Consider the following 18,055-nt stretch of genomic DNA (forward strand, 5'->3'; position numbering starts at 1 on the left):
TTTCCGACTGTACGGGGTGGCAGTCAGCTCAGATATCCAGGAGATGTTTCACCAGATCCGAATCCGAAAAGCAGACAAGAACTCCCAACGCTTCCTGTGGCGAGACAACCCGTCTGAGAAGCCCACGGTATACCTGATGGACGTTGCCACATTCGGCAGTACTTGTTCACCGGCATCAGCACAGTTCGTTAAAAACAGGAACGCCGAGCAACACCGAGAGCTGTATCCGGAAGCGGTAAAAGCGATTATCAACGACCACTACGTTGATGATTATCTGGCGAGTTTCAGCACGGAAGAGGAAGCAGCAAAAGTGGCACGCGAGGTACGACACGTACACGGCAACGGAGGGTTCGAATTGCACAACTGGCGGTCGAACAGTAGCACGGTGCTAGAACGACTGGGCGAAGTTCCACTTGCAGCCGAAAAGCAACTGAAACTCGTTGACGGAGTGAATACAGAGAGAGTGCTCGGAATGCTATGGAGTCCTTCAACCGACGAGCTGAGCTTTTCCACCCAGATGAGTGTAGAAGTCCAGTCACTGATTCAAACGGCCACGCGGCCGACAAAGAGGCAGGTACTACGATGCGTGATGACTCTATTTGATCCATTGGGATTGCTCTCACCGTTCCTCATCCATGGCAAAGTTCTTATCCAAGACATTTGGAGAGAAGGCACTGAATGGGACGAACAAGTCAGCACAAACGTATTTGCGAAATGGCAGCGGTGGGTGCAGATGATTGAGTACATCTCCGGGGTGCGCATTCCTAGATGTTATTTCCACCATGCGAATCATAAGACCTATCACAACCTGAGCTCCATGTGTTCGTCGACGCAAGCGAGGTAGCGTACTCTTGTGCGATCTATCTGCGCACTCTTAGTTCAGAAATGGGTCCGCTGTGCTGCTTAATTGCTGCCAAATCCAAAGTTGCTCCGCTAAAGCCGTGGTCTATTCCCAGACTAGAACTACAAGGCTGTGTCTTGGGCGTACGTTGGTCGAAGTTCGTCCGAGAAAATCACGGTATTCCTGTATCCAAGATGGTGTTTTGGACGGATTCCAGAACAGCCCTGGCCTGGATCATGGCTGACCCTAGGAGCTACCGACAATTCGTGTCCTTCAGAGTAGGAGAGATTCTGGAGCACACCACGGCAAGCGAATGGCGATGGGTGCCATCAAAGTCAAACCCAGCAGATGAAGCGACTAAATGGGGCAGCGGTCCGTACTTCGACCCAAACAGTAAGTGGTTCCATGGTCCGGACTTCCTGCGCCTACCGGAGGAAGAGTGGCCTCATCCAAAAGAGCCGGTGATGGTTACTACCGAGGAGATGCGGGCATCGATTCTGCACCACTGTTCATTCGAGCCGGTGATTGACTTCGACCGATTCTCTTCTTGGGATCGGCTACTACGAGCAACCGCATTCGCTCTCCGATTCGTACGCAATACGACCAAGATGCACCCGAAATACACAGGACAACTTCAGCAGTCTGAACTTCGAGCAGCAGAAACTACGATATGCAAGCTAGTGCAGTACGACTCCTACCCTGATGAGATCGCTGCACTGTCCAACAAGGTACCGAACGAAACCGGGCAGGAGGCTATCGGGAAACACAGCTCCATCTACCGATTAATGCCGATTATGGACGACAACGGGTTGCTACGTGAACGTGGCCGGATCGGAGCAGCTGCAGACATCGGCTACAACGTGTGTCATCCAATTATACTGCCGAGAAATCATCATATCACGGAACTTCTCGTTCGTCGATACCATGAGCGATACCGTCATGGAAATACAGAAACGGTGGTTAACGAGATCCGCCAGCTGTACAGCATTTCAAGACTGCGGTTGGTGGTCAAAAGGGTAAGCCGTGAATGTACGTTCTGCAAGATCCGCCGAGCGAAACCAGCAATTCCACCAATGGCGCCGCTTCCACCTGCTCGCCTGGCTCACCATGAACGGGCCTTCACCTACACAGGGTGGACTATTTCGGGCCGCTGCTGGTCAAGCTGGGAAGATCAAACGTCAAACGCTGGGTCGCATTGTTCACCTGTTTAACAGTACGTGCCGTCCATCTCGAAGTCGCGTACACACTGTCAACCGAATCCTGTATTTCCTGCGTCCGCCGATTCGTGGGTCGCCGAGGCCCACCCGCCGAATTCTTCAGTGACAACGGAACAAACTTCCAAGGCGCTGACCGAGTGCTGCGACATCAGATTAGCCAGGGACTGTCCGACACCTTCACTAGTACCAATACTAAATGGAACTTCATTCCGCCAGGAGCACCGCACATGGGAGGAGCATGGGAACGCCTGGTGAAGTCAGTAAAACCGCCATGACCGAGGCGTACTCCGAGGAGAAACTCGATGACGAGGGGCTGCAGACACTGGTCGTGGAGGCTGAACGTATGGTGAACTCGAGGCCTCTGACGTATCTGCCGCTAGAGTCTGAGGAGGCGGAGGCACTTACACCGAATCACTTTTTGGTGTTGAGCTCAAGCGGGGTGATACAACGAAGAGATCAACGAAGCAACGATACAGTCTGGGTTCAGCCAAGTGAACTAGTCCGCCGAGAAATCCTGGGGAGATCCTGGGAACTAATCCAGCGTCAGCTGGATGTTTTCTGGAGACGTTGGTTGGTCGAATATTTGCCGGTGATTCGCCGACAGCCGAAGTGGTTCGACGAAACTCGTTCGCTAGAACCAGGAGATCTGGTGATGGTCGCAGAACCGACGAAGCGAAACGGATGGGAACGAGGACGAATCATTCGCATGATCTCGAATCCGGATGGTCGACATCGTCAGGCCGTCGTACAGATTGGACAAAAGAGCGTGGTGCGGCCGGTCTCAAGGTTAGCCCTGCTTGACCTCAAGGATCATCGTGAGACTCCGGAGAACTTCGGACCACACCCGGGGGAGACTGTTAACGCAGAAGCCGTCAAGCTGGCAACCTTGCCCAACACCGAATCTGAAGGGCACTCGTCAGCTGTCAAAGCGCCACGTCAGCTGCCGAAGCGCCGCGTCGACGCTGGTGGAATGACATCGCTCGTTTGACAAGCCGTCATCGGGCTCTTCCGGTCATTCTTCGCCACATTCCAGCTACGTTGAAGCAGCAGTGAGACGTTTACGATTTAAGAAAACAGTGAATTTAGTTAAGAGAATTTGAAAATTAAAATACGGTTCAGAAAATTAGCGTGTAGTGCTCGATTCGATTTTCCACCGATTAAGGATTAGTTCGGTAGGATTATACCTTTGGCGACAGTTGCCAGATTGTAGTCGCAAAGTGAGGTTAGTTGAGTCAGGTCAAAGCTATCCACATAATTTATTATTTTTATCCGCAGTCATAGCGTGAAATCCATCGTCGCAGTCTGTCCAGTCTGTGGTCCAGTAGGTCCTTCCGACAAATCCTGAAAAGAAAAAGTGAGAAAATAATATTAAATGAAGATAATATCAGATAATTAATTAACTGAATTTAGGCCACTAGGTAGAGGTTAGTGTGTGGCACAGCAGGTGCGCAAGATATATAGGCCCACCGAATTGTGAGTAATTATTGAATACTTACTGTGAAATATTATACTTACGTTTCGATCTAATTATAGTTGAAGCTCAATACACAAAGCTATCAGAACCGGTTTGTGTTTTTCCTTTGCGCCCTGCCAGCCTCGACACTTCTCGAAATGCTCATGCAAATAGAGTTGATTGGGTCATTAGCTCCATAAATAGTGTTCCTAGCTGATAGTTGTATCAGTTGCCTCGATCGAAGGATACGTTCAGGGGCATAAAAACGAACACGTTCCAGCAGAGCAGGGCAGTCGACATCACTATGTATTAATTTGGCGCCATAAACTGCCCGGTTAGTTTTACGACGTACATGTAGTGGTTCAATTCCTAGTAAGGCACAATGGTGTTCATAAGGAGGCAAATTTAACGGGTCACGCCACGGCAGATTCCTCAATGCATGTCGAACAAATTTTCTTTGTACCGCTTCTATTCTCGTGATCCATAATGTTTCATAAGGAGACCACACCACCGACGCAAATTCCAAAATGGATATGACCAAAGAACAGTATAGGGCGCGCAGACATATTGGGTCGTTAAACTCTTTAGCAATCTTGAGGATGAATCCTAATTGACGATTGGCTTTTTCTACTACATAAGAGTAATGCAGCTTAACCCTTAAAGGCGCAAGGCGATTTTTTTAGAAATCGTCGGAAATATTTTTAACGTAAATAACCATTGAAATTATTAACATTAAACGTATTTTCGGTTTGTTGTTTTAAAACAACATTGCGCATTTAAGGGTTAAATGTTAGTTGGTAATCCAACAACACTCCAAGATCCTTTAGTTTTTTTTTTACACTACTAAAAATCTTCTTCTTTATTGGGAGTAGGGAAAAGCCCGTTCGAGTAGTGCTCGTATAGGCACTTTCTCGAATGGGCGCAAAACCTTCTCATCTTTTCGTATCAACAGAATTTACATTGACTCCAAATGATGTTTATCCACACGTTCAATTTGTTGACCATTTATGCTGTAATCATATAATATCGGAGACTTCCGTCGACGATATGAGATAACGCAACATTTGGAAACGCAAACTTGAAGGTAGTTCATGAGACACCAACGTGCGAAGATATCCAAAAGCTTTTGAAGTTCCCTACAATCTGCGTCACTTCGTACGATGAGGAAGATTTTCAAATCGTCAGCGTAAATTAGTAAACCACCGTCGGCCAGGAGAATACTAACATCGTTAAAGAATAACGTAAACAGTAGAGGTCCTAAATTGCTTCCTTGTGGCACTCTAGAGCCAGGCGTAAAAGAAAGTGATTCGGTTGCACCAATTTTTACGCATAGACATCTATCTTTAAGATACGACTGTAGCCAATTGCAAACTCTTTCCGTAAACCCGAGACGACGTAGTTTAGCCAACAGGATTCCATGATGCACTGTGTCAAATGCAGCCTTGATATCGGTGTATATTGCGTCTACTTGTGCGCCACTGTCCATGGCACTGATGCAGGTTGATGTAAAGGTTACTTTCCACAGATCGCCTAGGATAAAAGCCGTGTTGTGCTTTACTGATGTAAGTGCGACACGATCCAAACATAACATCATTCACAATTGTTTCCAAGCATTTTGAACCAGCTGAGAGTGAAGTAATCCCACGATAGTTAGCAACATTTGACTTGTCACCTTTTTTAAAAACTGGCCGCATATGAGACGTGTTCCAAACAGTCGGGAACTTTTGCTGTTGCAAAGATTGGTTGAAAATGTACAGTAGAGGTTCCGCTAGTACGGGCCCACATTTCTTGAATATGCACGATGGGATACCATCTGGTCCTGGACAAAACGACAACTTAAGCTTTTTAAGCGCCAACTTGATCATCAGTGGAGTCACTTGCAAAATGTCTAGATCAATCAAATCACGTGGTACTGTATGGATTGCTGCGTTCGTTTCTTCGGCGGTAAGAATATTATTCGTAAAAACGCTAGAGAACTGCTCTGCGAATAGCGCGCACTTTTCATCCAAATTGTTTGCCAAGCCGTCACCTAGATACATCGATGTAGGGAGACCATTTTCCTGTCGTTTAGAATTGACAAAAGACCAAAATTTTTTCGGATTTCTGCGAAGATCGTCCTGTTTCCGCCTCACATACTGTTTGTACAGAAAACGGTTATATCCACGATATATGCGACTCGCTTCATCAAATTGTTGTTTCGAGAAATAACATCTTTGACGACAGTACTGCTGCAGCATCTTGAAACGACGACGTCGTAATGCACGAAGCCGCGAGTTGTCCCAAGCTGGTTTCTTAGGAAGTCGGATGAGTGGGACAGTCTGGGCAATGCAATTGCGCAAAATAGTGTTGAATGCAGAAACAGCAGAGTCCACGTCAGTACTTCGCGTCACTTCGATCCAATCAGTATTCGATAGCAGACCGCACATTGTGTCAAAATCACCTCGGCGGAAATCGCGTGCGGAGAGGTCAATTTCTTCAGAAAATGATATCACAGACTGGAATGTTACGCAGAAATCGAGTGGTGGATGAAAGCGGTCGATAGGGACAACCTCCTCCGCAGCTAGAGATGTAAATTTATTGGTAGTATCAGAGTCGCTGCTAAATACAAGGTCCAATATGCGTTCATTGCAATTCCTGATCATATTTCGTTGATGTAAACCGTAAAATGCCATGTTGTCGAGCATAATCTGGCTGGCCATGGAGATATGTGACTGCAAAGCATCGACGAATGCGTGGTCACTATACGCTTGCTTCCATACTAAACGTGGTTGATTGAAATCTCCGAAAAGCACCATGGAGTCTGAATCCTTTCGTAAGCTACAGATCTCAGATGCAGCGTCGATGTGATACTGCATAAATGTTCTGTCTTGACTTTTATCGGGGGGGATGTACAAAGCGCCAACGAATAGATCAGTTGCCCGAACAGACACTTTAACCCACAGCTGTTCGATATTCGCACCGTTGCGAAGAGTAACGAGTGATGACCCGATTTTTTTGCTTACCGCTATCAAAACACCGCCTCCACGTCGGCGAGAGCTATTGGTAACACAACGATCGACACGGAACACTGCATAGTTGCTGCAAAACAACTGCGACGATTGTATACAATCGTCCAGCCATGTTTCCGTGAAAACGTAGATATCATACTCCAACTCAGATGTAGACAGGAAGACTTCATCTACTTTCGTCCTTAAGCCTCGAACATTTTGGAAATAAAACCGCAAATCAGATAAACTGTCCTTGATTACCGAAGGGACCGGTCTAGAGAGTGCTTTCACAATAGGTCCGAGTGAGCTGGAACTGGAAGGTATGTCAGGCAGGGATGAGCTACTGCAAAACGAATACTTGCCTGATATCACAGGCTGGAAGACCCCTTTGCTGACCTCGACCACAGGGCCAGGACGACTGTGATGACTTGGAACTGCTTCTTGCACGACTGGGCCGAGGGGCGCCGGGGCTTCCAATATGCTGTATACTGTGCGTCCTGGTGATGAATTACTATCATCCAATTGCCGTTTGTCGAAACGATGTAATGGAGTGCAATATATTTCGCTGGAACATGGGGAGGAATTAGGCTGGAAAACGGTTCTATCACACGCATACTTGCCTGGGGGATGCCGTCGGGAGATCCCATCACAAACCTCGACCACAGGGCCAGGACGACTTTGACGACAGGAACAAGCGGCAGACAGCGCGACTGGGTCGAGTAGATTAGGATCTCCCTCAGAGCTGTAGGCAATGCGTCCTGGTAAAGATGTATTGTAGAGGGTAGGAAGATTAGTCAGCGATGTATATAAAAAACAATAGTTTTTCGTATGAAAGACCACATTTCTTCGACCCTCTCCCCCTTTAATAGTTACGTAATCTTTAAACATTCCCTAATAAATTTTCATTAAACATCCATTAAATGTTATTAATTCTTATTTGTGTTAATACATATTTAAAGCACATGATTGGATAAATGCGTACTCTTACCCCACCCGATGCGCACTCTTGCCCCAGCGGTGAGGTAAGAGTGCGTTTTTCACTTGTCTTGCAATATGGTTTCTATAAAAACGAATCTCAATAATTTCAATTTTTTCCCCTGGGTAGCATATAGGAAGAGTGCATGAATCATCGACATTGATTTGATATACTGAGGCTTGCTTCATAAGGGCCACATGATCGATTGAAAACTAAGTGCGTACTCTTGCCCCACTCTACTCTGTATATTTGCCATTTTATTATCACCTTCAAAACTATTAAATATTTTTGGCTGTGAATCGAAATCGACCTAATTGATTATTTACCACAATACCGTAAAAGAGTTACGAGAACTTGCTAAATCAGAAACATGAGCCCTTACTCCTGTGGCTTATTAAAATCTACCCCTGCTTTTTTTTTCAATTTACGAGAAGTTTCTAAACGGATACGGCTGTCCCCGTTTCTTTCTTTCATAGATTCAAAACTCTTTGTTAATTATGTTATTAAATATGCTGATTACCGGGGAGTTATGGATTGTCTCCCAAATTCAAGCCTGCACGGTGGGCCTGGCCGTTTTAATACTTGTGTCATATTTATGATATCATTCCGTGCCGATAGTTCGAACGAGCCAGACGTGTGTGCTGTGTCTCATCGCGGATTGTGTTCGGTAGTGAAAAGGCTATTGTGTGGTGCTCCTACCTACGGATCCAAGGCGATCGCTGTCGGCGAGTGAAGTAGCTGCTTCTGGCGACGCCAGTGAAGCAGGCTATTGTTACTGCTGCTACCTACAGCAGCAGGGGCAGATAAGTGGAAAACTTTTTATTGTTCTCCCTTCGGGTTGATACAGAGTGGGACTGCTTAGAATTAATCAAATTAGTTTTTTTTTAGGTTTTTTTTTTCTAATTTGCTATTAGTTTTAAATTAGTATAAGCAAAATTATCCTTCCACCTTGCGGGCTGGGAATGGAGGCGGAGACTGGAGAAGGCAATGTGCCTGCTAAAGATGGAGGGCGCTCTCGATTGTACCATGCGGCTTCGCCTGGGCCTTGAGTTGTTTACTTTCGGCAGAAAGTAAAAAGCCTAGATTTTCTCGGCATTAAACGAGATTTGACGCGTCGTTTTCCGAAGCTTGATTTTAGCCAGATCAACAGGAACAAACTTCGCATCACCGCACCTACATACCAGGTGGCGAATGAAATTGCTGGCGACAGGGCGTACAATGTTGAATATATGGTTTATGTCCCCTCGCGGGAAGTCGAAATTGAAGGTGTGATCAACGCAGCGAGCCTGACTTGCAAGGATGTACTTGCGGGAAAAGGCCGCCTAAAGAATGCAATGGAGTCTACCGTGGATATTCTGGACTGCAAGGAATTGCATTCAGCAGCCACGGTAGATGGAAAGAAGGTATATTCCAAGTCAGGTTCGCTTCGGGTGACGTTCGCAGGTTCGATGCTCCCAAAATATGTTGATATTGAAAACATGCTATTTCCGGTGCGTCTTTTTGTGCCAAGGGTATTTAATTGTACCAATTGCAAACAACTTGGTCACACTGCTGAGTTTTGTGACAACAAACCACAGGCAACAAAATGTGCTTATTGTGGTTTGAATCCTCTCCATGGTTTGCAGGAATGGCCGGTGTACAAAAAGCGCACCCAAAAAGTGAAGCGCTCGTTGGTACAGCGCTCCAAGCAGTCGTATGCGGAAATGGTTAAGTCGCAAGACACATCCGCCACAGCCACTGCATCGACTGCTATTTCAGCCACCGTTCGTGTAAGTGATTATTATGATTCCATATCTATTGATGAATTGGACTCTGATGCAGCCGATATGGATGATCCTGCGGAGGTACACGTGCCCGAAAGGAGGAAGCAACCGTCTTCCCCGGGATCACGCCGCAAGAGAACAAAAATCATCCATAAAAGCTTGGCAAAATCTGAAGGTAATGGGGGTTTATTTAAAATCCCGAAGCAATCTGTCCCTACTGCTTCTTTTGATCCTAGTTGCAGTAAGACATTCCCGCCATTGCCAAAATCCGATGTTTCGAAGAAACATCCAGCTAAGAGAATCAACGAAAGAAAAAAAGTAATTCGAACTTCTAGTAAAAGTATTCCGTCCAAGCGAGGATTGATCTCCTTTAAGGACCTTGTGGACCGTTTTTTGAATTTATTCAATATTCCGAATTCATTGAGGCCTATCATTGACCTTTTTATACCAACAGTGGAAAGTTATCTGAAGCAATTGACTGTTTCATGGCCCCTTCTTGCAGGAATTGTATCTTTCGATGGATGATACGGCCAATACCCAAGATACAATCACTGTGCTGCAGTGGAACTGTCATATTCTGAAAAATAAATTAGACGTGTTCAAGTTTTTCATTCGCAATTCCGATTGCGATATACCTATTTGCACTCTGTGAAACATGGCTTTCTTCTGAAGATGAAATCAACTTCCACGATTTTAATATTATTCGCCAAGATCGGAATGATCATTATGGTGGCGTTCTTTTGGGGATCAAAAAATGCTACTCCTTCTACAGAATTCCCATTCCGACTGTTCCCGGCTTAGAAATCGTCGCATGCCAAGTAAATGTGAAGAATAAAGATCTTTGCATAGCTTCAATGTACATTCCTCCAAATGCCTCTATTAATCGTCGACATTTTTGGAGCGCAGTCTCTCTCCTATCATCTCCAGTATTGATATTGGTATTGGATGGGGCGAAACGTATGACGATTATAGAGCGCCTATTTTTTATGATTTGTGTGACGATTTCAATTTGAACATTTTGAACACTGATGAAGTAACTCGAATAGGACCAAATGGTCAACAAAGCCTAATTGATCTGTCTTTATGTTAAAATTCACTATCGTTAGATTGCACGTGGAAGGTTATCCAAGATCCCCACGGTAGTGACCATATGCCGATAGTTACTACAATTAAAAGTAGCTATCAACAATCTGAGCCAGTTAATGTTCCTTTCAACCTCACGAAGAACATTGACTGGCAAAAATTTGCATCGGCGGTAAATATTGGTATTGAATCAACTGATGTTCTTCCACCGCTGGATGAATATCGATTCCTTACCGAATTAATTAAAAAAAACGCGCACTATAAGCTCAGAAACGACGCGTTCCAAGTACATCTGTCATCAGAAGACCAGCCACTCCTGATGATGAATGTACTAAGTTGTATTCTGAGAAATCTGATGCCTTCAAGGCCTTCCGTAAACACGGAAGGTCAGAGCTTTTTGAAGAGTATTTGATGCTCGAAAGAAAAATCAAAAATCTTCTCAAGGCAAAAAACGTAGCTACTGGCGACGTTTTGTCGAGGGACTATCACGAGAAACTTCAATGACAACACTTTGGAAAACGGCTCGCATTTCCACAAATGAGAGTGTAGAATACTACAATCGATGGATATTCAACTTCGCAAAAAAGGTCTGCCCAGATTCCGTACCAGCAGAACCGCTTTGGGTGGACCATTCACAATGCTGGAACTTTCTATGTCTCTTCTTTCATCGAATAACTCTGCTCCGGGATGCGATAACATCAAATTCAATCTTCTTAAAAACCTCCCAGATATCGCAAAAAGACGATTACTTGACCTGTACAACTGTTTCATGAAGTACAACATTGTGCCACCTGAATGGCGACAGGTCAAAGTAATAGCTATTCAAAAGCCTGGGAAACCAGCGTCTAATCACAATTCATACCGACCGATTGCCATGCTATCTTCTTCTTCTTGTTGGCATTACATCCCCATTATTAACTTCGAGGTTTCTAAGCCAGGTTACCATTTTTGCATTCGTATATCATGAGGCTAGCACGATGATACTTTTATGCCCAGGGAAGTCGAGACAATTTCCAATCCGCAAATTGCCTAGACCGGCACCGGGAATCGAACCCAGCCACCCTCAGCATGGTCTTGCTTTGTAGCCGCGCGTCTTACCGCGTCTTACCGCACGGCTAAGGAGGGCCCCTTGCCATGCTATCATGCATGAGAAAGTTATTAGAGAAAATGATCCTTTCAAGAGTTGACCATTGGGTCGAACAAAATGCATTACTCTCAAATACTCAGTTTGGATTTCGAAAAGGTAAAGGAACAAACGATTGTCTAGCGTTGCTCTCTTCAGATATTCAGCTGGCCTTTGCGCACAAGGAGCAATTGGCTTCAGTATTCTTGGATATTAAGGGCGCTTTTGATTCAGTTTCCATAGAAGTACTGTCAGACAATCTGCACAGTAGTGGATTACCCGTTATTTTGAACAATTTCTTGTATAATTTGTTGTCAGAAAAACAAATGAACTTCACACTCGGCACTCTGACAACTTCCAGAAATAGCTACATGGGCCTTCCCCAAGGGTCATGTTTAAGTCCCTTGCTTTATAATTTCTATGTTAAAGATATTGACAATTGTTTGGAAGGACAATGCACGCTCAGACAACTTGCAGATGATGCCGTGGTCTCTCTAAGAGGTCCATGTGCAGCTGTCTCGCAAGGACCATTGCAAAGTACCCTGGATAATCTGACTGTTTGGGCCAGACATTTAGGGATCGAGTTTTCACCGCAAAAAACTCAGTTGGTTGTGTTTACTAGGAGGCGGTACCCAGCTCAACTGAAACTAAAACTGTTGAATGATGACATCAACCAATCTTTATCTTCTAAATACCTTGGAGTCGTGTTTGATTCTAAATGTACTTGGAAACTCCATTTTGAGTATTTGATACAAAAATGCCGGAAAAGGATCCATTTTCTACGTTCTATCTCCGGAACCTGGTGGGGTGCTGGGGGTGGTTGTTTGCGTATTGCCCTTGGCTGCATGCATTCAACGCATAACATGAGCCTGGAGGTGCTTGCTAGAGTCACTCCTTTAAAGCACCGTTACTGGGAGCTCTCACTTAGAATACTCGTCAAATGTGCAACAAGTAACACACTTGTCGTAGATAACTTCGATAAAATGCTTGAACTGACATGTCGTTCAAGATTCCTTAGAGTCTATCTCAACTACATTTCTTCAGATCTTTGTCTTCCGTGTTATAATCCACCTCGAGTTCACTTCACCAACGACAGTACCTCAATTGAATACGATCTGTCCATGAAATACGCTATTCAAGGAATACCAGATCATCTTCGACAAATATCTATTCCCTCCTTTTTTTCAGAAAAATATGAACATGTCAATTGCAACAACAGATATTTCACTGATGGTTCTCGCATTAACGGATCCACTGGCTTCGGTGTTTTCAATGTAACTTCAACCACCTTCCGAAAACTTCAGGTACCGTGTTCTGTTTATGTTGCTGAGCTGGCAGCAATTAACTTCGCTTTGGGGATAATTTCAAATCACCCCGTAGACCATTATTTCATCTTCTCGGATAGTCTTAGTTTTGGTCGAAAGATCCTTCAAGATTACCTTTGTTTGGGTCCCATCTCACTGCTCAATCTACGGCAATGAGAAGGCAGACTCGCTGGCAAAGGTGGGCAGACAGGAAGGTGAAGTTTATGATAGACAATACTCGAGCAACGAGTTTTTCCCATTAGTCCGTCAGAGTACTTATCAAAGTTGGCAAAGAAATTGGACACACAACGAACTGGGACGGTGGCTATTTTCCATAGTTCCAAAAGTTTCTGGGCGAGCGTGGTTCAGAGGTGAGGACTTAAGTCGAGGCTTGATTCGCACGATGTCGAGGCTTATGTCCAATCACTATTCACTAAACGCACATCTGTACAGAATAAACCTTATCGATAGCAACTTATGTAGGTGCGGAGCCGATGATGATTACATCGATCACGTAGTTTGGTCCTATGTATGTATGTATGTATGTAGTTACCCACCATCCTGGCTAGAGTCTTGCTCTGCATGCGGTTCCACTTGACAGTAAGGTCAAATTTCTATATGATTTTGAATTCAACATATTGCTGTATAAAGGGCCAAAATGGGGGTGGTGGACCTGTAAGCAGAGACGCTTACACGAAACCCACGGGAAAATAAGAATCTCCTTCCAGCAGAATGATCCAACAAAAAGAATAATTAAATTTGCAATACTTGTCAAGCTTTCCACGGGATGGTTTGTTTGAAGAAGGGCGCGTCAACTGGTTTACAACTGTTGGAGATTAAAGTAATAGACGCGAACGACTGATACTTTCCTTCCTTGACTCCGATTGGCTACCACTTCATTGTCCAGTTGTAACTTCATTGATGCCCTGATGCTCCCTCCCAACCCAATCACATATATTTACAGTCAGTAATATTGTAAGTGAAATTTATGCATCTGTAGAAAGTTGTGGAATATTTATCTGGCTGATAATCCTGGAAAGTTAGTGTGCTCCAATACTCTACTCTGAAACATCAACTTCATCGTTAATTTAGGTCAGAGGTTCCCAAACTCCTATATTGCTTGCAAAGAGCAAAATCCTATATTGCTTGCGACCCACCAGGTACCAAATGCATTGATTTTGTGAAATTAGATAAAAATGAGTTCGCGTTAGATTGGACAAATTATAATAAATTGTGTTTTACCCCATCATTGTATTTGTCAAAAATTCGTCGATTTTTTGGATTGGATGTGGATTGGATTTGGATGGAATTTGAATTGAATTTGGGTTGGATTTGGATTGGATTTGAAATTTATTCCGATTGATTTTGAATTGGAAGTGGACTAATGTGGACGTGTACTATACACATGTGGAAGTATTGGCTTGAGAAATGGATTGCGAGTGATTTGACTATGCGTCTAATTTGGGATTCTCGAGCTCGTTCAGTAGCCGCTAGGTTGCGAAGGCCGACGGAGGTTACCTCCAATACATTTTCCAAAATCAAAATCTTCCACATAACGTACATATTCACACATGAGTTTTCATAACATTGTAAATTAACGTCCAAGTCGGGTGGTTTAATCCCCGGAAATAGGCAATTAACTTTGATTGAACGGATTTGAATTGGATTTCGATTTGATTAGGATTGGATTGGATTTAGATCGGATTCGAATTGGCTTAGGATTGGTTTTGGATTGGGTTCGGGGCTTACATTTGGGCTTACATAACAAAATTATGAATTAAGATTTGTCTTTCGCGACCCACTACTGAACAGCCCACGACCCCCCTGGGGGTCGCGACCCACAGTTTGGGAACCTCTGATTTAGGTTATACATAAGGTTATAAATCCTGTAAGAACAACGTATTACGGTGGTGTTTCGGTTGAAGAATACCGCTTTTACTAGACCTCGGGCCTGTATCGGAAAAAAATATTCCTGACGGCATAAGTAGTCGTAAATCTACTGAAAAATAATTATAGATATATACAATATATAATATACCTAGCATATGTATTATAAGTTATAAGATATAAGATGAAATATATACATGATAAGAAGCAATGTTATTAGTATGAAACAATAGTAATGAATATTTAGAACATAATATATTCAATAGCTTTGCAAGCAAACATATAAGATGGCCAATGAGTTTTATGGTTGGTCCTATGTTTGATTTAGCATATCATAGCATAACTACGTTGGCTGTCGATAGAGACGTTGGATGCGCCAGAAAAAAAAAATAGCATTTGACATGTTTTTCATTCAACGATCTCTCTGTTCAACCTGACCAGGTCCATATTGAGGTGGGGATATTGGTAGGAAGTGTTGATTAGATACCTATTTAAAAGATGTGGAGAACTCGCGCAACCTTCATCTATATATATAAAAACCAATCTATGTATGTATGTTCGCTAACTACTTCTGAACCACTTGGCCGATTTCAACCAAATTTGGTACACACATTCTCTATCCTCAGGGGAAGTTAACAAAGGGGGTGGGAGGGTCATTTGGAAAAGGGGGAGGGGTGATGGGAGGGGTTTTGTTTATAAAACGAGCAATTCTGTGTAACTTTCAACTCCCAGGACCGATTTTAACCAAATTTTGTACACATATTCACCATGAGGAGACGATCATATGGGAGGGTAATTTTGGAAAGAGGGAGGGGTCTGGAGGGAGGGGTATTGTTTAGGAAACGGGCCATCCAGAGTAAATCATGAACCCCTGGACCGATTTGAACCAAATTTGGTACACACTTTCTCTATCCTAAGGAAAAGATAACAAAGGGGGTGGGATATTCATTGGGGAAAAGGGAAGGGTATAGGGGAAGGGGTTGTCTTTGGAAAAAGGAATAATTATGTGTAACTCCCAACCCCCAGGACCGATTTCAATCAAATTTTGTACACATATTCACTATGAGGAGCCGTTCATATGAGAGGGTAATTTGGGAAAGGGGTGGGGTCTGAAGGGAGAGGTATTGTTCAGAAAACGGGCAATTCAGTGTAACTTCTGAACTCCTGTACCGATTTCAATCAAATTTGGTACACAAATTCTCTATCCTAAGGAGGAGATAACAAAGGAGATGTAATGGTCATTGGTAGAAGAAGGAGAGTAAGGGAGAAGGGGTTTTCTTTATAAAAAGAGCGATTCAGTGTAACTCCCAACCCTCTATGGTCTTGCCCGATTTAAACCAAACTTGGAACTCCCATTCTTTTTCTTAAGAAGACGAAGGTAGGGATTAGGGATGATATTTAGAAAACGGGAATGTTGTGGAGGGACTGGCATTGTTCAGCTCTCAATCACCTCAGTGTAACTTCTGATCTCCCCTTAACCGATTTCAGCCAAATTTGGAACACACATTCTTCATATTAGGGAGACGACGATAGTGAATTAAGTATGAAAAAGAGGAGGGTGTGGGTGAGTGGTATTGTTGAGTTATCGATCAACTCAACCATTCATCGAAATCATGGTTTGCCCAGTGAAAGGCAATGATTAATGTGTTTCCTTCTGAATGGTGAATTTGATCCCTTCTTTAAAAATAGATGTTTGTTCGGAAGCAGACATCGGTGGATGTTTTTCTTTCTTTAGAAACAGACGTTTTGGCGAAAAAAAAGATTTTGGGTTTGGTTCATTTTTCAAAATCAGTCAATGTTTTCAAATGAAATCTGCTTTCTATTAATCAAATGATGAAATATCAATAAGAAAACAGAATTATTATGTTGACCAATTGGTTTTTTCCTTTTTCGATTATGAAAAACTGTGAATCAAACTGGCAACTCCGAGCAAGGCCGGGTACATACAGCTAGTAGATATCTATAGATGGAACGTGGTCAGAACGTAAACAGTCAGAATGGAAAAGATAGAATTTGATATTGAATATGCAAATAGAGAATATCAAAATAATTTATGTACTAGTTTCAAAAACACCGTAGTATTATTAACTCAATGCAATACTCAGCATACCTCTGAAAAAAGAACAATAGTAATTGTTTGATTTAAGGTTGATATTGTGGTATAATCCCGTCCCAGATTCTTCATCAGAATTATATGTGGCCAAATGAGATTGATAGTGGGGTTAATTATGACAATATAAAGGGACAAAATATTCTGAAATTATGCAAGTATAGAAATATAACTCTATGAATGTATGAAAAAATGGATAAGTGAAAATATGAAACATGAAGCGGTGGGCTCTGAAAATTTAAAATTACAACAAAAATATTAATATGCATGGAAATGAAAACAAGAAAATATTTTGAAATATGAAATTATGAGAATATATGAAAGTACGGGTATGAAAACATGGAAATATGCAGATAATAAAATATGAAAATATGTTTATAAGAAAGTATGAAAGTGAGATATCGAAGTAAGGTAATATGAAATACAAGAATACGAAAATATGAAAAGCGCACATTTTTAGCGTTATTATCAAAAATGTGCTTGGTACACCTTTTTAAAGCTGCGGTGATAAATATTTTTCTAGAAATCGGTGTATTATCGGTAAATTATTGTATACGTGATGAGCTACCATTACCTCCCGTCACCCTACCTACATAAACAAATAAATTGCGTTCAGTTGAATTGACAAATTAATGCAAATATCGACACATACTTGTTTAAAAAAAATGTTGAGAATAGCGACTTAATCAATTGTACTATGAAATTACGGAATATAATAAAATTGTTTTTGGATGCGACAATGAGTCAAATGAGTCTCACCTCCCACCAGTGTTGTAAAATGTCATTTGCATTCGTTTGTATAATTTTCCCAGAACTTTTTTCAGAAGGTAGCTGTCAATTCATGTTGTATGACGAACTTATAGCGGTTAAATGGGCCTACAACTTTGTCTAACGAGACTTTGCTGTAAATATGTAATCTGGGGCGTGGGAGGCAAAATGTCATTCAAATGACATTATGTCAAATGACACGTGACATTTTGGAGAGTTTTCACTCTCCAGCCTTTGATGTTATACTTAGAGCAATGTACCCTTGGACAAAAATATAACCCTACTCAAGCGTTATGAGTACATTCAAAATTATGGAAGAAATTTTGCTTCTAAAGAAAGTTATGAACAAATTAGTCAAATGACATGCAGATGACATTTTACAAGCCTGCCTCCCACTCTCTTATACCACCATAAGAAAAAATGCGGTGACTCGAATTTCGCTCTAAGGGATTTTCCCGTAGTGTTGGTTGGCCTAATACTCCTTCATACGATTGTAAGATACTTTCTTTCCGTTAATAGTTTATGGAATTTATTTATGTATAA

General features: G+C 42.8%; 3 protein-coding genes across 3 annotated transcripts; 2 read left to right on the forward strand and 1 right to left on the reverse strand.

Annotated features, from left to right (window-relative positions):
* The first annotated feature begins 1,035 nt into the window (after positions 1-1,035).
* Positions 1,036-2,333, forward strand: LOC134209611 (uncharacterized). Its single transcript, XM_062685607.1, has 2 exons — positions 1,036-1,841; positions 1,973-2,333. Exons 1-2 carry the CDS (start codon positions 1,036-1,038, stop codon positions 2,331-2,333), a joined length of 1,167 nt encoding a protein of 388 aa, XP_062541591.1.
* LOC134209613 (uncharacterized) lies at positions 2,330-3,046 on the forward strand. Its single transcript, XM_062685608.1, has one exon. The coding sequence runs from the start codon at positions 2,330-2,332 to the stop codon at positions 3,044-3,046; it is 717 nt and encodes a 238-aa protein (XP_062541592.1).
* A 1,895-nt stretch (positions 3,047-4,941) lies between these two features.
* LOC134209614 (uncharacterized) lies at positions 4,942-7,386 on the reverse strand. Its single transcript, XM_062685609.1, has 3 exons — positions 7,372-7,386; positions 7,153-7,256; positions 4,942-7,063 (listed from the first exon to the last, which is right to left on the reverse strand). The coding sequence occupies exons 1-3, from the start codon at positions 7,384-7,386 to the stop codon at positions 4,942-4,944; spliced, it is 2,241 nt and encodes a 746-aa protein (XP_062541593.1).
* Positions 7,387-18,055: the final 10,669 nt, after the last annotated feature.

The sequence above is a fragment of the Armigeres subalbatus genome, chromosome 2 (assembly GCF_024139115.2).
Source record: "Armigeres subalbatus isolate Guangzhou_Male chromosome 2, GZ_Asu_2, whole genome shotgun sequence".
Classification (NCBI taxonomy): domain Eukaryota; kingdom Metazoa; phylum Arthropoda; class Insecta; order Diptera; family Culicidae; genus Armigeres; species Armigeres subalbatus.

What these genes read in the sequence shown, in the direction of transcription:
- LOC134209613 (XM_062685608.1), top strand. Translation starts at nt 2,330, where the DNA reads ATGACCGAGGCGTACTCCGAGGAGAAACTCGATGACGAGGGGCTGCAG.
- LOC134209614 (XM_062685609.1), bottom strand. An exon ending in GTCCTGGCCCTGTGGTCGAG is followed by an intron (nt 7,064 to 7,152) that starts GTTTGTGATGGG and finishes CCCATGTTCCAG; the next exon opens with CGAAATATATTGCACTCCAT.
- LOC134209611 (XM_062685607.1), top strand. Translation starts at nt 1,036, where the DNA reads ATGGTGTTTTGGACGGATTCCAGAACAGCCCTGGCCTGGATCATGGCT. An exon ending in TACAGCATTTCAAGACTGCG is followed by an intron (nt 1,842 to 1,972) that starts GTTGGTGGTCAA and finishes TCACCTACACAG; the next exon opens with GGTGGACTATTTCGGGCCGC.